Source organism: Cebus imitator, unplaced genomic scaffold (assembly GCF_001604975.1).
Source record: "Cebus imitator isolate Cc_AM_T3 unplaced genomic scaffold, Cebus_imitator-1.0 Scaffold256, whole genome shotgun sequence".
Taxonomy (NCBI): domain Eukaryota; kingdom Metazoa; phylum Chordata; class Mammalia; order Primates; family Cebidae; genus Cebus; species Cebus imitator.
The window spans coordinates 1,771,325-1,798,186 of NW_016107571.1; the positions used below are offsets into that span (position 1 = coordinate 1,771,325).

The following is a 26,862-nucleotide window of genomic DNA, read 5'->3' on the forward strand; positions in this document are numbered from 1 at the left end:
TCCCAGTCTTCCTGGACTCAGCACCCCACTCCACCACCCCTCCCAGTCTTCCTGGACTCAGCACCCCACTCTGCCACCCCTCCCAGTCTTCCTGGACTCAGAGCCTCCTGGGCCTGCTCCGGCCTCAGGTGGGACTGCAGGGCTCCTCCAGCCTGCCACTGACACCAAGGGCACCCTGAGCTCTCAGCTCACAGACCCCAGCCACCCCGAGAGACTGCTCCTTAGGAGACCTCTGCAGGACCCAGAGCCCAGGATTCCTTAGCCTGAGGCCCAGAGCCACCTGCAAGATTCCTAGAGACTCCCCTCAGCTCCCCTCCCCTCAGCTCCTCATTTTCAGCCCCTGGTCCAAGGACGATTAACTCCAAATCCAGCATCAGTGATCAAATGTTCATCGGAAACTAAGGAAAATGAACACCGGCTTTCCTCCATGCCTCAGCCTTGGGCCCCAGAGGCTAGGTGGCTCAGAGACAGGTGCCCCACCTCCTCCCCGCACCCGGCCCAGGCCTGCCAGCTGCCCCTCGGGAAGACCAGGGACCAGCCTTGCAGGCCCGGAGGATCTGTTCCCAGAGTAGCTGTTGCCACGGCGACCCTCCCTGGGGTGCTGGCTCCTAAGCTCCCATGAGAAGCAGAGCTGTGCCACTGCCACGGCCACCACCACCAGGGCTGCCACCACGGCAGAGCTGCTCCTAATTAGGCTGCTGAGAGACCAGTCTGTGCCATCCTCTCACTGCACCAGGCAGCCACAGTACCAGGGAACAGGAGTCACCATCAGCCCTCTCCCAGCATCCCTCCGTGTGCCCAGGACCCGCCCCTCCCGTGAGGGGACGACACTGTTTGCACTCCTAGCAGATCGATTAGGGACCTCATTTCTCTCAGGACCCCACTCGAGATGGCATCCAGCTCCCAGGGAGCCCGGGGACAGGATGTTGAGGGCGGCAGGGAGGTAAGAAGGCTCCAGCGATACCAGGCTCCCTCTGGGCCTCAGTGCTAGGTGGTGACAAGCTGGGTTTCCCTGGACAGGACTAGAGAGTTGCTCTCTAGTACTCTCCATCTTTCTTCTCGGGTTCATCCCCACCCCTGCCAGAGGTTCTCGCTGACTACTGTCCCCTTGCATACTGGCCCCCAAACATACACACACATTTCCAGAGTCTTCATTTTCTGATCTATGCACAAGAAAGTACCTTGTGTTAGTCATTAGCACTCTGGTAGGAATTTAGGGCCCATGTATATTTCCTAGGAGATAGAACTGTTGACCTTCTGTCAACTTGTAGAGTGAGAGCCTTGTTCCCTGTGATAGGAAGTCCCAGCACGAGAGAGCTCCAAGCAGGATAGGTAATTATTTGGATTAGGAGAGGAAGAAATCCAAAACTTCCTTGTGTGGGTCAAATTAGAGGCCAGGGCTATACAAGGAATTCTGGCCTGACTCCAATTAACAAGGACATGGAGCACAAAAGAGAAATCCAAAGGGATATGCAACAGAAGCTGCCTCTGTCTGGAAGATCTTCCCTCTCCTGTGCTCCCCTCTTACGTTCCACTGTTGTGTCCTCAGCCTGGCAAACTCTTACTCATCCCTCAAGACCCACTCCACTGTCACCTCAGAATCCTTCCTGGGCTCTCCCAGGTAGAGTTCCTCTGTCCTTTATGCTCGCACAGAACCTTGCATATTCCTCCATCATAGCACAGTGCTAATTTATTGCTTGTTTACTCATTTATGGATGCTTTCCTTCTTCATGTTTTTACCTCCAACCCCTGCTCCATGCTCAGGAGCCCAAAGGTGAACAAAGCAATGAGTGAATGAATTAGCTGCCCTTTGCTGACTTCTGTCGTTCACCTCTGTCATTCAGGTCCGTGGTTGGGTTGTAAGATTTGTCCAGAATAATTCTCGGGGATGCTGGGCCTCTCACTCTACCATCCCGCCGCCACCAGGCAGCCAAGTCTCCTCCTTACCCACACCACCCTCACCATCAGTGCTCCCCTCCAGAGTCTGCATTCCCCCCAACTCTCCAGGCTTCAGCCATCTGGGCCCTTCTTTCCCGATGTTAGTAGCTGCAGTTTGGGTCACAGTCAACGTGGAACAGCACGGGGTTCACGTCCTGGGTCCTTTCTGTCTCCATTCTTCTTCCTTCTCCGTCTTCGTTAGTGGTGTTCTGTGAGCCCCTCACCCACCCCGACTCTCCAAGTGCTAGTTAGGTGCTCAGGTTTGTGCTCTTGGACAAAACTACTGCCACATAAGTTGACAAAGAAAAAGAGGCCTGGCAAGGGCTGTTTCCACAGGGAGACGTCTGAGCCAATCCCATGCTATTACTGCGCTTGAAGTTCCACATCTGTGAATGGGAATTAAGCTTCCCCTGTCTTCCTTCAAGGTGGGATGCTAATTACATGAGAAAGTGGATGGATGGGTCCTTTGGAACTCCTGAAGCGCTACTGAAGGTAAGGGGCTAACGTTCTTCAGACTTTCTCTCTTGGACTTGGGTGTTCCTCCAGAGTCAGAGGGCATTAACCCCGACATGGCAATGGACCAGAGCAATCCCTGAAGGTAAGGGCTTTTTTTAATCACTCACATTTTACAGGCGAAGAAACCAGAGAGTAATTTGATGGAGATCTCACAGATAGATGTCACAGGCCGATTTTGACCATGCTTCTACACTGGCTCTGTGGCCAGACACAGCCACAGTGAGGAGCCGGCCCCTTGGCACCAGCACCACCACGACGTCGATTGCCTTCGTTTCCCGGTCCACAGCCAGACCGCTATTTCTGGCTCCACTGGCTTTGCCACTTGTGAGCTGCGTGACCTTGGCCAAATGACTTAACCTCTCTAAGCATGGTCTGTGAAATGGAGATAATGATACATCTTTAGATTTTGCCCAGAGGAGTAAATGGAGGTGGAATATGTGAAGGGGCTATAGACCCAGGTAGGAAACAGTGCTCAGTGTGTGTCCTTCCCCACTGACATTGAGGAACCCTGCCCTGGCAGGCATGACTTGCACAATAGAAGCACTAGAAGCCCTTTTTCAGAGGGGTTGAGAGGGTGGAGGCAGGTCCAGCTCGAGGTAGGGCCTTGGGACACCAGTGCTCATGAGACAACTCACAGTCATGCCCATTTCCCCCTTGACGACCCGGAAACAGTGGCACCTGTATGCTTGCTTCCTGAAGCAGTGAGAGGCCAGAGGGAAACGCACACCCCTGAAAGCAGGATCTCAGAAGCTGAGAAGGGGAATACAAAGAGGAGGAGAAGGAGGGGGACAGGGAGAGTGGCAGAGAGAGGAGCAGGAGCCTCGGAGCCAGCCAGGAGAGAAAAAGCAGGCAGGGAAGGGGGAGAGACTGCACCCGGCTGTGGGGAGAGGCTGCGGAGCCTAAAATGAACTGAACAGGCTGGAAATAGAACAGCCGGGCAAACCCCAAACGCTCTGTTTGGGTGTCTGCTGAGTGAGCACGTGAATGAGCAGAATGGGGCAACAATGCAAGGAAGAGGTGGCACATTTCACCCTGGAGGTAGGTCAGAACAAGAGGCACGCATTCCAGTCCAGCACAGATTAGTCGGGGTTCTTTTTCTGCAATGTTTTCTTTAGGTAATCATTATTTTTAACAGGCTGGTTTGGTGGTGGGATTAGCCTGATGCCACTCCATCATTGGCAGGTGGATGGTTTGGGTTTCTTTGAGACCAAGACCACTCTGGGTTCTTATTTTAACTGTGGATGCCACTGGTTTGGGGAGAAGAGATCTTAATCCACTTTCCAATTGGACGCTCAGGAATCCAAGCTGTGTAATGGAATACATTTCCCTTATTAGAACAAACCCTAACTCGGGTGCGGTGGCACATGTCTGTAGTCCCAGCTACTCAACAGGCTGAGACGGGAGGATGGCTTGAGCCCAGGAGTTTGAGGTTGCAGTGCACTATGACGGCACCTCTAAATTAGTCATGGCACTGCAGCCTGGGCAACATAGCGAGACTCTGTCTAAAAATAAAAAATAGAAAGAACAAAAAGTCCAGTTCCAGGATGGGTCAGGACTAGCCTGGGGGGCCCTGCCTCTCTCAGCTCACAGAGCCATGCCATGTCTCACACACACCAACACACTTCGCCCTGGGAGGTGCCCAGGCCACCTGTGGTTCTGCCATGGGCTGGTTCCTTCCCCGATCACCAGCAGCTCCACCTCTCTGATTCTCCCCTCCTCTCCCCTCAACCCCCTGACACACAATATGAAGAACTTTCGGTCTAGAAATTAGACATGGGACCAGCAGAGGCTATGAAGATAATGAGCCACGTGGCCCCGATGGCTGCCATTTAGCTCAATCCAAGGCATCCATGCCGTGGGGGGTTTGCTCCATCACTGGTTTCTCTAGAATTAACTCAGCTGTACTTGACACTGAATGTGGACAGAAATTAAGGGGCCTGAACTCCAGCCTCGCTTCCGCCATGGGCTATGCAGTCTGGCAACTTGCTTAACCTGGCTGAGCTGCAGTTCCCCATTTGGGATAAAATTAGGGATAACACTGCCCACCTCAGCAAGTTCACACAAAACTCCAGTAGATCCTGTACCCCTCCTACTTAGCTCAATAACTTGACATTTTATAAGGTTTAATTTCCTTCCTTCCTCCCTTCCTTCTTTTCTGGATGAGCTTTAAGAACCTTTCCCAATTCAATAGGTAGATTCCACTAGAGAACCTTTAAGGAAAGCTAAATTGGGGAGAAAAGGAACATAGGCTAGTCCACAGCCTCCCCATGAGGGGCTGGGGCTGGAGGAGTAGGTCTGGCAGAGGAGAGAAGGGGAGAGACGAGTGATCAGAGGGTCTCAACCTAAGTGCTGGTGGCTTCTGTGGCAGAGAGGCAACTGAACCTGTATGTGGTATTTGGATCACAGCTGGAATTCAGACTGGATTTTGGCTTTAATAAAATATTTGACATTTTGTGGAGCTCAGTTTTAAACATGGGGCTGAGAGCTGGCAGATCTATGTCCATTTAGGACCATTCCCCAAGTTCTAACTCAGTTTCCTCTGCTGCTCTGGGCTTCAGTGTTCTCTGCTCTTCCTGTCATCAGAAGGCATCCGGTGATCAGTTAATGGCAAGAAGCATCAGAAGCAAGAAGACTTATCTCTAAGGAGATCAGGCCAGAGTTTTCAACTGGGTAGTTATCCTGCACTTGGTGATTGTACAACCCTAAGTGGAAATAGGACCCTAAAGTCCACTCTCTTCCGAGACCAGTCACTTGGAAACACAGCAGCCATAAGGAAGCTGATTTAAGACCCTTCGGTTCTGCTTCCATAACGCACCCCCAACAGAGTTGGCTTGGCTATGGAACCGTCCCGAAATCTCTCCCTCTCCACACTGCCTCTTCTCTTCCTGTTAGGCAAGGGCTCTTGGCCTGAAGAAACTTGCCCAGTGCATGTATCTTGTCTTCAGGTTGAACAAGAGGTTCAACAAGTCAGTCTCCTCTTTCTGACATTGAGAGGGTGGGGATCAAGGAGGATGTTTCAGAGAACGAAGGAGTTCTTGGCTCTTTGTACTATCTGTGCCCGTTCCAGCTCTGGCTGCCCTTGTTTGACCTGCTTCTTGCAGGAGGTAGAGACCAGCATGGTAGGGAATGCCCACAAAGTACTCCAGGCTTCTCGGATATAAAGGACAGAAAAATCAAAGCTGGCTCTTACCTCCATCCAGATGGATGGGGTTAAAAATAGTCCAAGCCCATTTCTTGCCTCACTTGTCCAGTGGCTAAGTTAATGCCAAACTGGGATTTCTCTGACCTCATGTTAACCCGACCTCAAGGCTACCAGAGTATCAGCTACTAAATCACCAATCTATAAAAGTCATCTTGCAGCCTTTTTCAGATCCCTGAAGGAGCCTTTAATCCATCCTGACCTCAGAAGCCACCTTGCACCCTCTGCCTGTATTTGGGAATCACCTCTATCACTTGGTGCCCAGAAAATATTTTTAGCTACGAATGATGACTCAGACTTCATCCCCATTTACAATTGGGGTGATGAGGGTAGGGAGTTGGAAAAGATTCCACCAGCCACAGGTCTAACAGCTCCTTGAACGAAGTTTGCTAAAAGACAAGACTGGTCATGCCCTTCCTCTTCTGAAAAGTCTTCTCTGACTCCCTGCTGGATAAAGGTGAGATGCCTCAGTGTGGCTTCCCGGAACCTTCACCATCTGGTCCCAGCCTCTCTTTTGGGCCTCAGTCAGTCCCTGCCACACAGTTGGACTCCAATCTCATACACACAGGAGTGTTTGAATGTGTGCACTCTCCTGTGTGGGGTCACACACTTCCCTGTGCTTGGAGTGTCCCCTCCCTTCCTCCACCTTGTGAACCTGCTCATCCTTTGTGAAGTCTTTTCATTCTTTCTTTCTTTTCTCTTTTTTTGGTACACATTTATTGGGTACAAGTGCAATTTTGTCACATGCATAGATTGCACAGTAGTAACATCAGGGCTTTTAGGGTATCGGTCACTCAGATAACATACATTGTACCCATGAAGTAATTTCTCATGACCCACCCCTCTCCTGCTCTCTCTCCCTCTGAGTCTCCATTGTCCATCATTCCACTCTGTACATCCATGTGTGCACATTTTTAAGCTCCAACTTATGAGTGAGAACATGAGATATTTGTCTTCCTGTGTCTAACTTATTTCACCTCTTGTTCCATCTATGTTGCTACAAAAGACATAATTTCATTCTTTTTGTGGCTGCATAATATTCCATGTGTATGTGTATCATGTTTTCTTTTTCTTTTTTTTTTTTTAAGACGGGGTTTCACCATGTTGGTCAGGCTGGTCTTGAACTCCCGACCTCAGGTGATCCGCCTGCCTTGGCCTCCAAAGTGCTTGGATTATAGGCGTGAGCCACCACGCCCAGCCCTCACGTTTTCTTTATCTACTGATCATCTGTTGGTGGGCAGGGCATTTAGGTTGAGTCCATGTCTTTGTTCTGAATAGTACTGCAATAAACATGAGTGCAGGTATCTTTTTTTTTTTTTTTTAAACACAAGGTCTAGCTCTGTCACCAAGACTGGAGTGTAATGGTGCCATCACAGCTTACTGCAGCTTTGACCTCTCAGGCCCAAGTGATCCTCCTCTGAGTAGCTGGGACCACAGGGACATGCCGCCATGCCTGGCTAATTTTTAATTTTTGTAGAGATGTGGTGTTGCTATGTTACCCAGGCTGATCTGGAGCTTCTGTGCTTAGGCAATCTTCCTGCCTTAGCCTCCCAAAGTGTAGGAATTACAGGTGTGAGCCACCGGCCCCGGCCTTTCTTTTTGATACATTGATTTCTTTTATGAAGTTTTTCCTTCCCTTTCCCCTTCCCTTTCCTTTCCGAGACAGAAGCTGGCTCTGTCACCCAGGCTGGAGTGCAGTGGCGTGATCTCGGCTTGCTGCAACCTCTGCCTTCTGGGTTCAAGCAATTCTTCTGCTTGAACCTCCCAAGTAGCTGGGACTACAGGCGTGCACCACCACGTCCAGCTAGTTTTTGTATTTTTAGTAGAGACGGGGTTTCACCATGTTGGCCAGGCTGGTCTTGAACTCCTGACTTCGTGATCCACCTGCCTCAGCCTCCCAAAGTGCTGGGATTACAGGTATGAGCCACCGCGCCAGACCTTGTGAAGTCTCTTCTAATCCACCTTGTCCCGCCAGCAGAACGTCTTGCTCCTCAACCAGTGACATACCTTTACAAGAGCATTTGTTGCACCAGATATTTACTCAACTGCTTTCCACAGGCCCTTTCAAGCCTCATAGATTAGACTCTCCTGTAGTCCTGGCCAACTAGATCACAGGGATATGTGTAGATATGGTAGGAAAATGATCCAAAATATAGCTGTGGCCTAGAGGATGCCTGCATGTTCCTTCAATATCATACTGAGGCTTTGTCTGACATGAAGATTACTAATTCTCTAAAAGTGTGCCATCAACAGATGGCTATTGAACACTTGAAATGTGACTACTGCCCTTGTCAAAATGACAATATTTTGAATGTGTTGGGTTAAATAAATTATTAAAATGAATTTCACCTGTTTGTTTTTACTTTTTAATGTGACTACTAGAAAAAGTTAAATTATGCACCTGAGTCACATTACATATCCACTGGAAAGTGCTGCAGTAGAAGACAATAATTGCTTGACTTTGTCATTTGCTATTGATTAAGGGCTCAGACTGTGAAGTTACATATTAACTTACAGGGTTTTTGTTTGTTTGTTTGCCTGATAGTGAAATGATTTGTATCCAGTAGGAAAAATAACCCAGTTTTATTTCCTTGTAGGACATTAACTAAATATGTATTTATTTTTTAAAAAATTATTTTGGTGTGCCTTTCTTTTAAATCCCAGTTCCTCAAATGCTCTTTGAATCAACTTCATTATTGTATTGTTTGAGTTCAATAAAATCTTTAATACATATTCATACTATAACTTTGTGAGACTAGTGTTTCTAACTTTTTGGAAATTATACTTTGACATATCTCTGTCTCCTGTTCAGCTTGAGGGCAGAGACTTAATTATTAACATACCTAATATTAAGTTGGGACTCAGTCGATGTTGAATGAATGAAAATCATGTGTTTCGAATTGAGGCTGAAAGTTTAAACTGCCGGCCAAACTTTGTGGCGGGGTCTCTATCAGCCACATGTCTAGAGAGTGGCAGATGTAGGAAAGATAAGACCCTCCCTTCAGGAACCTGAACTATTTGGGTGGTTTCCCAGTTTTAGGAACCTGTGATCACCAGGGGATGCTGGCCAAAGAAAGTCTCTTCTGTCAGCTCAAAGGTGAGGTCCTCTCAGGCCCCCCACCCTGCCCACCCACCCCGGGGGGCTGCAGGAAGTATGGAGCCCAGACAGGATTCTTGTCCTTTCCTGCCCCATGGCTGACTACATCACTATGAAGATTCTGTCAGACAACCCTAACTGCTTTTCACGATCTGGACACAGAGACACTTTTGTTGTTAGAGGTCAGTAGCAGGGTAGGCCCCTTTTTTCTGGAGGCCCTGGAAAAAATTCTTTGGGTCCTGCGTCCTGGCAGACAATTGCAAGAATATGTCTCTTCCTCTTTACGCTCATGGCCTTCTCCACAATAGGGGCTGGCAGGCTGGTAGCTGAGGGTGGAAGTTGCTTGCAAATTCCTTGAGGACAGAAGCTGTTGATTTGTATGCCTGGCACCTGCTTATCACATTGCCTGGCATACAGCAGACACTCAGTGAATGCTAATCCACCTCGCCTCCCTCGGCCTGACTTCAGCACCAGAGCCAGCTTCCTTCCAATGAGTCTGATATATAGACTCCTTGGCCTGGACAGAACACTGATTAATCAATTCCCCTCTGGGAGTCTGAGCAGGATCAGCTGATAATTAGGTATCAAGCTCAGGGTTGGCGACCTTTTAGAAGTGTCACTGCTCTTGCCTGCTGTCCTTAAAAGAAAAAATGAGTAGAGGCCTTGCTTCTGGAGAAAGAGAATAAAAACATTGCCTTAAAAAAATTGTTGTCAAATAGACTCACAAAAATTTTTTATTTTAGCCATTTTTTTCAGTGGCATTAAATACATTCACATGTTGTGCAACCAACACGGCCGGCGATCTCCAGAACTCTTTTCATCTTCCCAAACGGAGGCTCTGCACCCATTAAACAATAATGCCTCATTCCCTTCTCCCCCAGCCCCGGCAACCAGGGTTCTACTGTCTGTGTGAATTTGACTAAGTGCCTCATATAAGTGAAATCATATGTTTTCAAGTCCCACCTTGAAGCTGTTATCAGCAAACACCTTCCTTAATTAACAATTAACACCTTAGCAGGAATTAGTTGCTGAAAACAGGAATGGGTCATCACCACTTTTCTCATGCCAAATAAAACACCCTCTTCCAAATGGTTGCCAGACACAGCTCCCCTTTCCCAGGCTCCTCCACCTCCCTCCTCCCACATGACCAGGCCTACCTCATCGCCCAGCAATGCCTAATCAGCTTAACCCTCATCTCCAGCCAGAAGTCCAGGCAGACCCCTAGGAGGGGTCCCTCCTCCCTCCTCCACGTCCTCCAGGCGGCCATCTGGTAGACCACCCTGTATCTTGCCCTACTGCCTTCTGCACTCACTCCCTGAGGGCACAGTTCCCGTCAGTCTCTGTATGGCATACACCTACAAACCAGGCCGTCGAGTTGCTTAGAATAATTCATGTGCCACATTTGGCACCACTGAGCAAGCCTGGGCCACTTTGTGGTTGGAAGCTCCCAGGAAAAGAGATGGGATTGTCCTCTTGAAGAAATATGCCTGCATGGTTGGCATAAGGAAAGGTCAGGGGCACTGTCAGTGTGGATAGAGATTCCTGTCCTGAGGAAAAGCAAATTGCCAAGGGGCTGAAGTAGTTTTGAGACTTTCAGCACAGTTATTTCTTCCTTTCTTCACTCGGTCATCCCACAAACATGGAGTGGCACTTGCTCTGAGTGAGGCACCCAGCAAGGCCCCCGAGGGAAGGAAGGAAGGAAGAGGAAAGGAAGACCTCCTTGGAGGTGCTGTGTGCTCATATACAGCCAGTTTGCTGGGAAAGGACCACTCTCCTAGAAGAGGCCCCGGGCTTCTCTGGGAGGAGGAGAGGAGCAGCTGGGGTAGGGAGGCTAGGCCAAGCCCATCAGGTGGAGAAGCAGGTGGCTGTTCCTGAAGCCAAGCCGCTGGACTGCCTGGAAACCCTGGCCTCACCTCCTGCAGGCTTAGCTACACTCCAGCCTTTAAGGGCAGTTCTGGGGGATGGGACTAGGGCCTTGTAGCAGGCAGAGAGGGGAGATAGGTCCTAGGCAAACAGGAACAGCCAGGTATCCCTCGTGGCAGCTGCTTCTACCCAGAGGGAGGCTGGGGAGTGCCTACAGGGTAGGGTGGCCTATTGGCAGGAGTCCCTATAGGACCTCCATGTGAGGGGCCACAGTGTCACTGCATGCTAGTCCGGCTTGGCTTAGAGTGTCCACTTAGAGGACTTCAAGCTCCACAGGCCAAGGACATTGATACGGTTTGGCTGTGTCCCCACCTATTGGGGGATGGGAGGTGTTGCTGCTGTTGTTTTGCCTGCAGAGTTCCAGGAAGGAACCCCAGGCAGCTCTGCTGTGGATGTCCCTGTTCAGGCAGATCTGGAGATGCTTTGCCAGAAAGGAGGGCTTGGTCGCATGGAAGCACTCTCATTCTCAGCTAGACAGCCTGCAGGATGTGGTACATCCCGGAGCCCAGCCCCTTCTCTCTGCTCTAAGCCAACCAGCCAGCCACAGGACCTGACCCCTGAGGCTCAGGAGGATGGTGAGGGTCACTGTGGCGTCTGCACTTCATGTACCTTCATAGCACCCACGGCACATCCAAGAACATCCCCAGAGAGTCATGGTCATTTTCCGTTTCTCCATCTTGTGGCTTATCTGCCATGAGGAGGAGGCCAGGTTGGAGCTGAAGACTGGGGCTGAGTGTGACAGCTGCTTTTTTGAGAGCAGCCCTGGCACGGCTGTTTGCTCTAAACTCTGTACAGCTTCCTGCCCTGGGAAATGCTGAATTAATTGAATGCCATGTGCAGTGATTACGGGAAGAAGGAGATGAGGTGGAGGGGGGACTGTCTGTACATCCTGCCAAGGAAACTAGGAATAAATTCAAACTGTCACCTTATACTGAGCTTTCTCAGCAGGTGTCAGTGGAGCAGTCACCTCGTCTATCCCAAACACAGCACCTCACAGCCTGAGCACATACTTCGCAGAGCCAGCCAGAGCCTCTGGGAGGCCCAGGAGAAGACTGCGGCAGTGCTCTAAACAGGCCACAGAAGTTGTAGCAGTGTCATTCCAGTTCATCCCATTCCATTCAATTCTGTATTAGCTCACCACCTACTATGTTCTGGAAGGGGTGCCAACATGTAAGTAAAATAATCCTCACTGCGTAGCAGAGGAGACATCCTAGTATATGCAGACAGTATTTCTGGACTTGCAGAGATGATTCTGACTTAAGACATTTGGTAAACTCTGGTGAGAGCAGGGAACATACACTCTCCTTTATTCACCCCTGGCATCCCAGTGCCTGGCAAAGAGCCTGGAGCAGAGTAGGTACTTAATAGATAGCTGTCAAATGAGCAAATGCTTAGATCGTCTGAGTTGGACAAACAAGCTCCCTAGAGCTCTGCAGGGAGTTAAGATTTCGGTGTGCTCTCTGCTGCCTGTTACCCCGGAACCCCCTGATTCCCTCTCAGGAGGTCCTCCTCACTTCACCCTCTTCTCTCTAACGCACCCCTTCGGACCTGGGCTCAGCAATTTTGCATGCAACATCTTACTCCATGTCCCCAAGCCCAAGTTGCTGAAGATAACTAATATTAGCAGGTCAGAGCCAGCACAGATGTACTTTAAGATGCTTAGCGGGGCTGGAGAGCCCTAGACAGAACCGGGTGTATTTTTAGCTCTTTGGGTATCTGGAAAGGTATTGGGATGTAGTCATTGTTACAGACACTCAGGCAAATCAGTATTCTGCTACTGGCCTCTCCGTACCAGGCTGTTTCCATTCAGTGTCTCAAAAGCAAGGGTTGCCATGGAGATTGAGTGCCAGGACAACCGAACTTCCTCCCAGGAAACAGCCGCACAGGTGGAGCTCCGGGCCAATGGGGATCAAGAAGCTCCTCAGATGGCCACAGCCTTCTCCCCTGAAGATAAATGATGGCAGAAGTCCCTGGCACCCTCAGAAGGGGTCAGCCAGAAGATGGTGGATAGTGTCTCTGGAACTTCATTCAGGGAGGGGCTGATTGTATTTCTCACTGACACTTGCTGTGGACCTCTTTAGTTCTCTTCCTGGTCCTTCCTTCAACAAAGGGATTTGGCCACCCAGGAAGCGGTCTGGAGCTGCTCAAAGAGAGGAAGGTGGCAGGGCCATTTTCTAGTAGAGGCCAGTTCTGGCAAATACCTAGAACACAAGCTCTGCATGAGGTCAGGGGAGGCCAGTCCTGCAGCCATTAGAATTACAGTAGCCCGCTCTTCTGGGTGGCATGGTACAGGGTCATCTTATTCTATCCTTGCTATCATCTGGGGAGGCAGCCAAGACAGGTGGCATGATCCCCACTTTCCTCCTTCATTCAACAGACATTTCCTGTGTACCTCAACCGAGATGAAAACCCAAGGCTCCAAGAGGCTGTGAAACCCACCTACAGTTACAAAGTGATAGAGCGGAACCAGAAGAGCACCCAGATCTCTCCAGTCCATAGATTCAGAAGGACATGAGCTCAAAGAAGCCTTTAGAGAGTATTTAGTGTGACCCTCACACGTCAGAGAAAATAAACTGAGGCCCAAAAGAGCACAGGACTTGGTCACTCAGAGCTTGTAGTGGAGCAGTGCCAGGATTCTTTTGCCCACTGTTCTCAGCACCTGTAGCTCTTTAGAGATGTTCCAGCTTTTACTAGACATCACGCTGTGCCAGGCAGTGGATCAGTAAGAATTACATTTAGTTGTGATTAATGAAGACCTGACCACCGTGACTTAAACAAAGGCTTAAGTCTCTCTCATAAAAGTCCAGAGGCAGGTTTCAGAGAAGGTATGGCAGCTCTGACCAAGTCATCAGGGATGCAGGTTTCTTCCAGCTTTCTGCATCACTGTCTTTGGACATAGCTTTAATCCTAAAATGTCCAAGATGACTGCTGGAGTTTTAGCCATCACATTTACATTTCAGGCAGGAAAGGTGGGAATAGAAAGGAACAAAATGGCACAGCATGCATGCCTGACCTGCCTGCCCCGTGAGGAGTCTTTCTGCGATCCCATCCAAGTTCTACTTATAACCCTCTCACACTGGCCAGTTGCAAGGGAGGTTAAGCAATGCTGTCTTTTACCTGGGCACGTCGTTGTGCTAAATGAATTTGAGCTTGTGGTAGAAATGAAGAATGATATTGGCAGCAGCCAGCAATTTCTGCCATAGACACTTTCCTAGGCACTGTAGGGAGGTACTACCCATATATCTGGAATCTGTATCTAGATTTGTATTTCTCCTAAGATTTACAAAAAGTTTTGTTTCCTGCTTCTTAAAATTGTTCTGTACTTTCTAAATTTTCTTCAGTGTGTATATGTTGATTTGACAATGAGAGAAAAAAAACCATCCATCCTCCTGATTTATTCACACGGATGACTGTTAACCCTGCCCAGAGTCACCTAGGCTATGCTGCTTTTAAAAGGACACACAAAAATTCTTAATATTTGACAAAATAGTAAATCTATTTAGCTTGAATGAAATCTACCATATCACCTTTGGAAGAGGCGTGGAGCAGAAGTGGCAAATCCTCCAAGGCGCTGATGAGAATCACAGCTTCAAGTACAGTCAGCGCCCCAGCCCTGAGCCTCCCCTCCTCCTGCTCCCACCTCCTCTTGCCTGGGAGAGCCTCCCACACAAGGTCTTCCCCGTGCTGAAATCCAACGCCCTCAGGGGCTGCTGGGCTGCACTCCCATCTGGACGCAGGATGAATAGCAGGGTTGGATGCTGTGGCTCTGCGGTTGAGGCTCAGCCTTTGCGCAGCCTGTCGCAGATGGCTCCATTTATTTGTGAATCGGAGGTGTCCTCCTCAAGCACTCAGAAGGTAGGTCAAGGACCTGGAGGAGCCTCCTTTTCCCCACAGTAAACCAAAGGCTGGGTCCAGGCATCCCGGTCCCTACTGTCTCCAAGGAAATTGTTCAGGAATGAATCGTAGGCCAGCTCAGTGTGTGACTGGGGCACATGGAGAACCCCCTGAAGACTTTCTCTCAGTGTGCTGCTTGTCTAAGGCATGATGAACAAGTTTTTGAGAGGGGATGGTGGACGAGCAAGGATCAGTCTATTCCATATGGAATTGAAGCATGAGTGGTTAATTCATGAAATGAGCCCAGACATTCCGAGTTATTCCAGAATCTTTCCTCCCCTTCATCTCACTAAATGGATGTCAATTTTATTTGGGGCTGTAATGTGCTCAGTTGATATCTGATCTCTCAGGCTCTCTTGCAGTGTTCACAGTACTGGACAATGAAATGGAGGTGCAGGGTTCTGAGAAGGGCATGTGTGCATGCAGAGAAAGGCCCAAGAGGAGAGTAAGGCTGCATTTGGCCTCACCCTGCCCCTCTTCCCACCTGAAGGAGGAGATGCCTGGGAATGAAGCAGCTGTCTCACGCTCCTGAAAAGGAAAGCCCCATGCTAGGATGGTGGCGCAGGAAGCTAGAAAGATCTGAGGTTCTTTTTTTTAAATTTTTTAATTGCATTTTAGGTTTTGGGGTACATTTGAAGAACATGCAGATCTGAGGTTCTTCTTAACTTTCTTAACAACATCTCTGGACTCTCTGCTTCCTGATTTCTTGTTATATGACAAAAATAAAAGCATCATTTGGGTAAGCCAGTGTGGTTGGGTTTTTAGTACAGGGAGCCAAATGCAATTCTAAGTGACGCCTAAAGATTGTTAAAGAGAGTGTCTTTTTGTGCGATTGCAAACTCAACAACCAATGTACATTTCCTGTCCAGGCTCTGTCCTCAGGTTCATTTCCTCCTAGGTTAGACCTGGCCAGGCTACAGTCTCCCAGCAGAACTCCAGCAGGCCTGGGCAAGCATCTCAGACAAGACTGAGCTCTTTGACTGTTCATCTGTATTTAAGACTCTGGGGGAAAGTGAAGAATAAAATACCACAGATTGGTTTTATTCCTCTCAAGAAAGAATGTGGCATACAAGAAAAAACGTCTTGGCTGAGAATTAAAAACTTGATCCTCCTGAACTAGGAACAGGGGGCCTTTTCCCTCTCTTTGTCAAACCATTTAGGGCATAAGGATGCTTGCCACTGATAGCCCAGTGGATTGCAGATCTTGAAAATCATTTGGGAGCTGTAAGATCTTTGTAAAGAGAAAATGATGATCTTAGACTAGACAGCATGAGAAAAAAAAAAAGAGGAAATAATAACTGTATCATCAGATTTTCTCAATCAACCAACATCTTTTCAAGTGCCTACCATATGTTTACACAACCTTCACAAAATGAACAAATGTCTTTGAAAGATTCCTGCAAAGAAATACGAGCTGGAGATAATATAAATAGTAAAAGCATAAAAAACAAAAAGAAGATTTCTGGAGTGACCCTCTTCCTTCTTTATAAGTACTTTTTTAGCCACTTTATAAGGCAAAGTGATGAGCATCCTATCGGAGCTAAAAAAAGTTGACAAAAAAATTCAATGTTTAAAAAACAATTATCGGAAATATGGTTGACATTTATTAATGTTAATCAAGGATATTGTCTTAAGAGTTTTTGTCTTGAGATACTAGCTAATGATAGCAGAAAATTTCCCAATTAGTAAGATACTTAAAAATGAAGCATCTAGACCATGAAGAAAAACATTCTCCATTTTTTCACTGACACTTAGTCATTACAATGCTTAATCCAGTATTTAACAACATTTCATTAAATCTAATGATAAACATATGCATGGATCTTTTGATGTTCTTAGTAATTGCAAAGCACAAAAAGCCATATGCCCTTAGGGAAACACTTGCTTTTTCTACCATGACAAATGGCTGAAATGAGACATGAAAAACAATATGGCAATAAAAAGTGCAATCTTTTGTCAGCAGGCATTATAGAAAGACGAATAAAAAGCATTGCTGAAAAATTTGTAAATGAATGTTAGGACAAGGTATGCCTTATAGGAAATCTGCTATATGTTTGACTTAAAATGGAGACATTTCTAACATCTCAGTTACTGGGACTCGCTACATTTTGTTGAAATACGAGAATTGTGTCAGAAAGCAGTATTTTTGAGCCACTAAAGGGATGATGAGTGGGAAAAGAGTAAATGACTTCCTTAATAAAAATGCTTTATAGAAAAATTATTGACTGGAATAAAAAGAGGGATCTGATGTGGTAACAAAGATAGAACCACACTTAATATTCCTTTACTGGGCAGCAAAGAAGTTAAAGCCAGATGTGCACAAAATGCTGTGTTGTAAATGATGATGTTAACTTTATAAAAAGAAGGTCTATAAAATATAACAATTCTTTTCTTTTTAATAATGGAATTCTTAACAATACTTTGTAATGGGATATGGAGTGATCAGGGAGGTCTTTTGTTTCCCATAAAGGTTTACCAGTTTTCTCATGGCAAGTACTTAAGATTTATCAAAATTAAAGTCACTTGTTTTTCTTATACAAAACAACAAGCAGTTCATTTTAAAGATGATGCTTTGTTATCTTTTAAAAATTTATGACTTGCTAAGGAAAAAACATTTGAAAACAGATGTTTAGATGTTTCTATCATTACACAATTTTGCCCAAAGCACTGTTTTGTAATGTCTTTAAATTTCTCATACCTGTACACCTAAAAAAGAATTGGAGGTTGGGCATCGTGGCTCACACCTGTAATTCCTGCACTTTGGGAGGCTGAGGCAGGTGGATCACCTGAGGTTGGGAGTTCGAGACCAGCCTGATGAACATGGTGAAACCCTGTCTCTACTAAAAATTAGCCCAGCGTGGTGGCCCATGCTTGTAATCCTGGCTATTCAGGAGGCTGAGGCAGGAGAATAGCTTGAACCCAGGAGGCGGAGGTTGCTGTGAGCTGAGATCGCACCATTGCACTCCCGGCCTGGGGAATAACAGTGAAACTCTGCCTCAAAAAGAAAAAAGAAAGAAAGAATTGGAAACAAAATTTTCTACCTTACTTTAAACTCTTGTAAATGACAAGGCCGTAAGTTTTGATTCCATTTTATTAGAACTATAAAGACATAATTACATAATAAATGCTTATAAAGTATAAAGTTATAAAAATATTTCTGTTTTCTTAAAAGAACGGACTCTGGGTGCTATAGCAATTATGTGATGCTTTTGGTATACTGCCTTAGACCTCTGACGTCTTATCTCAAATGCCTGACCTCAAGCCATCCTTGAGTGCTGGAATTACAGGCATGAGCCACTTCACCCAGCCACCCTCTGGCTTCTTATCATAGAGCACTTTGTCTTTTGATGCAACTGGGAGCCCAGTGACTGTTTCTTCTTCTTTCTGTGCCTTTCCTCTTCTCTGACTTTCCCAACCCTATCTTCCACCAGCACCTACCTCTTTGATCTGCAGGCGCCGCATTCGTGACAGTGAATTTAAAGTTCAGGCCAATAGGGAGTTTCTGGTTCTTGTATGATACATTTTGAGGCCCATTTACTTGTCCTAGTCTGGCTCCCAGAAGGCCACGGGATGAGCTCTGACTTCTTTGCAATACAGCTGTGCTCTGCCTCACTTGTCTCTATCAACCTTATGAAACCTACCTTTCCCCAATACTTTTCCAGAAGCCCTCCCTCTCCCCTCCTTAGTGGACGTCTAGGTTTGTAACAAGGTACTTCTCAGGTCCCATTTCTTCAGCCCTGATTCCTCCTCTGAGGACTTTCCTACAGTGCTTACCTGCACAATCAGTCCTGATAATAAGTGTTTATCATGATGACGATGCCTTACCTTCCTGCCTGTCAAGCCTTTAGCGCCTGTGTGAGACTCCGTGTAACCCCAGCACCTAGGATACCCTGCGAACAAAAGAGGATGCTGTGCACAGACCCTGTCAGGAAATGCCCATTGGTGACAGCATGACCTCTGATGTCTGCTTCATGGTCTGTTTGCATCTGTCACTTGCACATTCTTTTCTATGGTGGAGGGAGTTGCCGTCTGCTGTGGTTCTAAAATGCCTGCCTGCCTGGTGGCAAAGGGACATGTGGGATCAGCAAGGGTGGGGCTTTTCAACCTGTTTTGGGGACAGCCAGCTATCCTGAGACCAGGAAACTGAGGGCTGGATGCTGGCTCATCCCTTGGGTAAGAGATATGGTAATAACAGCTGTTCTGGGCCAAACTACATTTAGTGACATCCTGGGAGATTTTGGTGCATGAGGCATGCTTTAAAAATACATGAGATCTTAAGGGTTTTTTTTTCCACACCTGCTGGGGAAACATGTCCACACGTCTAGGCTAATATTAGGGCTGTTTATTTCCTAAGGTTGGCATTTCCTTGGCTAAGATTGCTGCTGGAGATAGAATGACCGGTATTTACTCTGGCATCCTTCATCCAGAAAGGATTATCAAGGTTAAATAGGAGCATGTCTGGGCAACACAGACACTTCAAACAGGGTCGTCATCTGACCCGCAGTGTTGCTGGGGTTCAAAGTGACTCCAGTTTAGAGGGTACATTTCATGTGGGAGACTGACAGGTTTAAAAATCCAGTTTTATACATAGAATAAGACACAGCTCTTCCAGTGGGAAAGACTACTTTGGGGAACAAATTGAGGCCTGAAAGGCAACCAGCCTTGCTCTCTAAAACAAAACTAAAGTCCTGTAAGCTTTCAGTGAGGAGGGGAGCTAAATGGGGGTTTCCATTTGGGGAGAGTCCTTCGCAAGCATCTCGACCTCTGGGCTTTTCCTCTCCTCTGGGTACAAAGCTCCCCCATTCTTCCTGGTCAAATGGTTGGGGTGGGGCAGTCTCTTTCTCATGTTGTTCTTGGTACAACTGAGGAATTCCAAAAGGGACTTTGCATATGAAAAAAAAGAAAGGGTGTTTTTAAACTGAACTGGGGACTGCTGGCCCAGTACTGCGAAGCCAAACACTGGCATTGGGACTACAGCAAGAGAAACCGAGGCATTAACTGCAGGGTGCCAAGCAAGGAGGACTGGGCCACTAATTCTTAAGCCCTGAAGTCCTCAGTGGCTTACAGGTAAGAGTTTTTAAAGGCAAGAAGGCAGAGGTTGCAGGCAAAGTCATAAATCAATACATAGAGGCTGTACATTGGTTTGACCTAAAAAGGCAAGACATCTCAAAGTGAGGGAAAGAGGAACAGGTCATAGGTAGATTCAAAGACTTTTTGATTTGTGATTGGTTAAGGAGGTGAAGTTTTGTCTAAACATTTGGGAGCAGCAGAAAAGAATTAGCTCTGGCTCATGGGCATGACCTCCTCCAAGCCCCTCAGGAAGAAATTTAGAAGGAAGAAGTTCAGAAGGTCAGAGTTCAGTCCTTAGTCGCCCCTTATCTGAGGTTGACATACCAGCAGATCCACTTGGTAAGGTCCAGGTTTCTGAGAAACAACTCAGGGACATATGTTGAGATGTCATCTTTAGTTTCTGCAGGGAAACCAACATGACTTTAACTTCCTTGGCTATCGTTTTAAACTACTATTACCTTCTTGCTTACCAAGTTGCTCATTTACTTTTCAAGGCTAGCTAGGAGCCTGCAATTTTCCTGGAAGGAACTCAAGATATTTCTTTATTTAGTCCCCTAAGAGGGATCCTGGCTTGCCTCTGGAGAAGGAGGGGGAGAAAGAAGAGGGAGAGCAGACCGGGTGCAGTGGCTCATGCCTGTAATTCCAGCACTTTGGGAGGTCAAGGTGGGTGGATTGCTTGAGGTCGGGAGTTCGAGACCAGCCTGGCCAACATGGTGAAACCCCGTCTCTACTAAAAATACAAAAATTAACCTGGTATGGTGGCTCACACCTGTAATCCCAGCTACTCGGAGGCTGAGGCAGCGGAATTACTTGAACCAGGGAGGTGGAGGTTGCAGTGAGCCAAGACTGTGCTACTCCGGCCTGGGCGACAGAGCGAGACTCCATCTCAAAAAGAAAAAAAAGAAGAAGAAGAAGGGGGAAAGTGAAAGAGTAATAAAGTACAAAACCACTTACAATTAAAACAGAATTTATTGATGCTATGCTAGCAACTTCTTTTACCCTGTCCCTTCCCCCACACTCTTTGAGCATCTCCACAGAAAGATCCCCTTTATAGAGTTCAGGTTCTTCCTAGGCTAGAAGACTTGGAAAATAAGTTTACAAGTGGCTGATGAGTGAACAGTAGAACTCTCAGACTCCCTGAGTTTCTAGCAGCAGAAATAAAACATAAATAAAATATTCCTCACCCAGAGGATTGCCCTTCACAGTTGGGTTTGAGGCTGCTAGAAGAGGGCTGTAGCCAGAGCCCAAGGGAGCTTTTAGAGATGGCTGCCCAAGAGGTCGCCCAGGCCCCTGTTTCCAGGCAACACTGAGGACCTCTGCACCCCTCTGGGCTGCTTGCATTGCAACAGTACTTATGTCAAGATGTTAACCCTCTTTGGTTTGGAGAGGAAGCCCAAATAGAAATCATCTTTCATTTTAGCACCAGGGAGCCTTTTCTGGGGTCCTGAAGAGGAGCTCAGAGCCAGGAGAGAGGCCCTTGCGGGTGGGGAGGACAGCGAGGGCCCTGCCCAGCACTAGACTCTCTCCTCCTGAAAACATGGAGAAATGGGCCTGGTAGCGCCCCAACTCCAGAGAGGCCCTTGGTTCCTTTGTTGACCCTCCCAAGTGACTTGTTGCTCCTACCTCCCTACCTTGTTTGTCTTTTGTTCATTCATTCCTTCCTTCAGCACAGATAGACCCAGCCTACCATGCGATAGCATTAAACCCCAGAGCACTGCAGAAATACAAAATAAATACATGTAGCTTTGTTTCCTTTTTACATGGAGAGCTAGGGACTGGGTGGGGACTGGCTCTTGAAGGTCCATGAAGACAGAAGAGGCACTGTGGAGCATTTAATAGAGGCAGCCATTCTTCTGCTTAAGTATGATTCCCCTAATTCCCCTGACACCCTGTGCAATAGGGAGCGAAATAATGGGCAGGAAAGCAAGTTAAGTGGCCAATCAGGGACACAACTACTGGCTTTGTGGCAACCAGATCCCAACACTGCTGCATGGGGAGAGAGTCTCAGCTGACTGATAGGATCAGATCTTGAAACATCCATAGCCATAACACTGAAACTGCATCCTGGAGGGCTGAGTGAGGAGGGCAGGGGCTGGAGCGCAGAACAAACCTGTTCCCACAAATAAATCCAGCCCCAGGACATCACTTTCCTAATGAGAAGCAGCAAGAACTTCTGCAAGGTTCTTGGAAGGCCCTCTGGAAACAGTCACTCATTGTTGGTGACCCTTACTGAGGCCTTAGGAACAGCCAGGGGTGCTCTAAGCACTTTATGTGGAATAGCTCCTTCAGTCACCCTAGCACTCCTGGGAAGTAGACACTTACTATTTCCATTTTGCAAATAGGAAAGGTTAAACGACTTGCCCAAGGGCACAGAACCCATAAGTGGCAGGGCTGGGATTTGAACCCGGCCTAGCTCTGGTCTCTGCTCCTAGCTATAAGTCTGCTACAGCTGTTGTTACCATTCTTGACCCAGATTGGCCCCCTTGATCTTCGTGTGGGCCCCATTTCTTCCCCTTAAGTCCTTGGCATTTGCACCCCAAGGAACCCAAATACCAGGAGAGGCCTAAAGTCTGTGTTCCCTGGACCCCAGGACCCCAGGCCTTGATGTGCCATTGTCATGGGGATGTTTGCTCCTTCTGGTGTCTCCTTCTTAGCTCCTGGTTAGTTCTCTTGAAGCACCCCACTTTCTCATTTTGGCTTGCTGGGCAGGCTAAGTAAACGCCATCTGCCAAGGGTCCTGCAGCAAAACAAACTGCCGCAGCCCCAGAGGTCTTGTAGCTTCCATTTAGCAAGCAGCCCTCACGCCTCTGTGGCAGAACCCTTGGAGAGAGGGCTGCTGTTCATCACTGCTTTGGCTGTGAGAGGCTCAGGAGACTGTGTAGGGTGGGCTTTGCTGGGGAGAAAGGTTCTGGCTTTCTGGGAGCTCAGGGGGCCCCTGGAAGGGGTTGGGGCCCAGGAGGCCTGCTGCTGGACTCCAGGCTGCTCAGGACCAACTTCTTTCCTCCATTCTGATGCAGAAGAACGATGTGCTTGCTTGTTTGCTATTTTTACTGCAGTTGCTGTCTAGGGGTTTTCTTTGAAGGGAACAAATAAGCTCCGAGGCTCTAAGTACATTTCTGGCTCAGCGCTGTGCGGCACACACCCCAGTTCAGCCGATGTGAGGCCCGTCCTGATTCCCCGCTGCCTCCATGTCCTTCTGGAATCCGTACATTCCAGAAAGCACCACTCCCCCAGTGCCTCCACCGCCCATATGAACACACTCCTAAGTACATTTACAGTCTGGCTCCTGCCTTCTTCCCTGGCCAGTAAAACTTCATTTCAGCCTCTTTCAGGATTAAGTTATGCCCTTAGCCATTACCTTATTTTGTTGCTTTTAGCAAGATGTGACCCACTACATTCAGGCATTCTTAATCCTCCTCGCCCCAGTTCCTATGTACCTCACCCCCAGGAAGGGGCTGAAATCACCTTTGCAGAATTATAAGTAATGAGAGAAATCTAACATGGCAGACTCCATCTTGCGACCAACCTCACAGGCTAAATTGGTCTTTTGCTTATTCTAGTCTGGAGGCCAGTATAACTATGAGAGGAATTTGGTTTACAGTTAAACTTTGAGGCTAGAAAAACTGTCCCTTCCTTGTTCAGAGATTGAAGTCGCATTCATAGCACATGATTAGAATAATGGTAAAGGCTCTAACTTCGCTGAAGAATAGGCATATGCCTATGGCTTAGTGTGTGTTTCTAGAAGTTTTTTACTACCCCAGAGCCATATAAGCAGGGGTCACAAGATAACTTCCCCAGCTTTTCCTAGAGATAATATCACTGTTGTGAAACTAAAGAACTTCCCCATGTATCTCTGAAATATTTTTGAGATGATTTTTCAGAGTTGGCATTTTCTCAGACCAAGAGATTCCAGCTGGTCTTGAGACCCCCTCCCAGTACCTGACTCAACTGCACAAAGGCAATTTTAGACACTCCTATGATCTCATCCCCAGCCAATCAATTGTTTCAGTTCCCCAGACCCCTGGGTGCCAGAGTTCCCTTAAGAAACGCTAGCCTTGGATAGTATGCAGCCATAAGAAAGGATGAATTCATGTTCTTTGCAAGGACATGGATGAAGCTGGAAACCATCATTCTCTGAAAACTGACACAAGAACAAAAAACCAAACATTGCATGTTCTCACACATAAGTGGGTGCTGAACAATGAGAACACATGGACATAGGGAGGGGAACATCACACACTGGGGCCTGTTGGGGGGTGAGGGGGGTAGGGGAGGCATAGCAGGGGGTGGGAGATCAGGGAGGGGTAACATTAAGAGAAACACCTAATGCAGATGACGGCGGGGTGGGTGGATGCAGCAAACCACCGTGGCATGTGTATACCTGTGTAACAATCCTGCACGATCTGTACATGTACCCCAGAACTTAAAGTATAATAATAAAAAAAAAAAAGAAAAAAGAAACCCTAGCCTTGGAATTCTGGGGAAGACAGGTTTGAGAAGTTTCTCCCATTCTGCTCATGTGGCTGGCCCTGAGGTTATTAAACTCTATCTTTCTTTCCTTTCTTTCTTTTTCTTTCTTTCTTTCTTTCTTTCTTTCTTTCTTTCTTTCGGAGACAGAATTTCACTCCTGTTGACCAGGCTGCAGTGCAATGGCACGATCTCAGCTCACTGCAACCTCCACCTCCTGGATTCAAGCGATTCTCCTGCCTCAGCCTCCCAAGTAGCCAGGATTACAGGCATGCACCACCACACCCAGCTAATTTTTTGTATTTAGTAGAGACAGAGTTTCACCATGTTGGTCAGGCTGGTCTCAAACTGCTGACCTCAGGTGATCCACCCACCGCAGCCTCTCAAAATGCTGGGATTACAGACGTGAGCTACCGCGTCCAGCTTTATACTCTTTCTTTGCTGCAACAACCTGCTGTTCTCTTTGTTTTTTTCAGGGCAGTGGGCAAGAAGAACCCATTAGGCTGTGACAGGGCCATCTCTTCAGAGAGCAAATCCCTCCAGGCCTTCCTGTAGCCTGGTATCTAAACTACATGGTATTCTGTTTTTTCATTCAGGTTTATTAAAGTGCAATTTACACCAAGTAAAATACAATTCAAGATTTTTTTACAGACACATCAGTTGTATAACCACCACCACAATCAAGATACAGAACAATTCCATCACCCCAAAACATTCTCTCACACACCATTAAAGTCAGCAACTTCCCCCAACCCCAGCTTCTCACAACCACCCATCTAAACTGTGGTGGTTTTATTTTTTCCCCTCTGGTTTTGCCTTTTCCAGAATGTTACATAAATGAAATCTGGAGTCTGGCTTCTTTCACTCAGAGAGATTCATCCATGTTGCAAGCAGCCATAGTCCAGTGCTAGGTAGTAGTCTGAGGTATGGATGTACCACAGTTGATCAGTTCATCAGTTGAAGAACATTAGCGTTATTTCAAGTTTGGGGCAATTATGAATAAAGTGGCTATACACACTCATGTAGAATTTTTATGTGAACATATGTTTTCATTTCTCCTGGTAAATACCTAGGAATGGGATTTCTGAGTTGTAAGGTAAGTATATATTTAACTTTTTTTTGGTTACCAGATCTCAGGCAAGAGCAGTAAGTATATATTTAACTTTTAAGAAACTGCCAAACTGTTTTTCAAAGTGGCTGTATTATTTTGCATTTCCCAGCAATGTGTGACAGATCCAGTTATTTTGCATTCTTACAATGTCAGGTACTGCCAGTTTCCCCATTCCAGCCTCCCTCCATTCTAAAGATGTGCTACGTGGTACTTTGTGATCTATTTCTGTGCTTCTTTTTCTCAAGTGGCAGTCCTAGGAGGCAGGAAATAGGATTTGTTTATTTCTATATTGCCTACACAGTATATGTCAGGGTAGGAGCTCAATATATCTTTAACACATATATGAATGAATAAATGAAGCTTTCTAGGTTGCTTGGCAGTTTCTAGAGGACAGAGCTACTGAGGCCTCATCCTTCTCACCTGGAAAAACACTGACGTCCAACCGGCTTCCCTTGGTCACGAGCAGTTCCTGATCTACCTCTGTCCTCCCCCTTCTTGAAGTCAGGCCGCCCTCAGACTCTCCTATCTCAGTCCCTTCTCTTTGGATGTTGCCTGGTGCATTGGCCTCATTCCTCTGGAAATAAACTGAGTGCAGAGAGGACCTTCCCGTCTAGTACAGGTTATGGTCAGCAGATCCCCCAGGGAACAAGCTTCTGGAGAGATTTAAGGGCTGCACAATTAAGACAGGGAGAATAGCTATGAAGAACAGTTGCACCTTCATGGCAAACCATGAAAATCCAACCAAAGCTGAGAAGTTGGATGAGGCCATATTGATAAGCTCAGGGTGGACATAGAGAGAGGCAGCTCGATGACCCTGTCCACATAGCTGCTGCGAGTCCTACAAGCTGTCCCCATATGTGGGTACTGAACTTCTTTAGGGAGATAAGCTGCTGGCTGTAGAATGTGAGCACAAACCAGGAGGCCAAGTCAAATGACCTTCAAGAAAGGAACAGGTGGGAGGGAGCTCGTTGTGAGGAAGATAAACAGAAGCAGTGAGTGCCGGGGAAACAAGGCTACAGGTGGGAAGGGATTGCCTCCGGAGTGGGTCTGGGTCTTCTTACCCAACCACACTGCATCAGAGGTGAGAAACCTATTAGGGCCTGAGGGTCTGAACACAGGTAGCCTAGCCTATCTTCTCAGTAACATAGCATTTTTCAGCCCCTGTGGACTGGCTCTGCAGTGGCCTCAATTCAGAGGTACACATTCCAGGACAATGGAGGAGTCTCTTGATGTAGAAGGTCAGCTCTTCAGTAGATTTAGACACTGAGGGGCTGAATGGAACTCTCTTGAAAGATCTTTTCAGGAAGGCTTGGGGGCAAATAGAAGGATCCTGAGGATGACAATTCTGGAGAAGGTAGAAACAGAAAACAAACAAACAATGAATGACTCTCCAGAGTCAAAGGCATGCAGTTCTCCTCATGTGAACCGGCAAGGGCCAGATGCCACTCAGACCCTGGAGAAACTGAGCAAAGAGAAAATAGAGGTTAAACCTTCAGAGGTGGGAAGGTTGTGAGAGTTCAGGGCATATTCCTGGAGGTGAGGACAGCGGAGCGGTGATGGTGTGATTGGTAAGAGCTGGGTAAGAGATGCTCAAGAAGAAAAGAGTCTTAGAGATCACCACTCCAAATTCCCTCTTTATACAGGAGA

General features: G+C 47.3%; 1 protein-coding gene and 1 long non-coding RNA gene across 3 annotated transcripts in view; both read left to right on the forward strand.

Moving 5' to 3' along the window:
• Nucleotides 1–26,862, forward strand: part of KCNC4 (potassium voltage-gated channel subfamily C member 4) — a 68,659-nt gene that overhangs the window by 30,497 nt on the left and 11,300 nt on the right. Inside the window, exon 4 of one of the 2 annotated variants that reach the window (XM_017499313.2) lies at nt 2,364–2,434. The exons of the other annotated variant lie outside the window; for it this stretch is intronic. Within the exon in view, the coding sequence (XP_017354802.1) occupies nt 2,364–2,383 (20 nt within the window). The 3' untranslated portion in view covers nt 2,384–2,434. Of the gene's footprint in view, nt 1–2,363; nt 2,435–26,862 lie in introns of those variants that run through there. 2 annotated transcript variants of the gene reach the window in all.
• Nucleotides 11,850–16,381, forward strand: LOC119467048. Its single transcript, XR_005195570.1, has 2 exons — nt 11,850–15,151; nt 15,222–16,381. It is a non-coding gene; the product is annotated as an uncharacterized LOC119467048 (long non-coding RNA).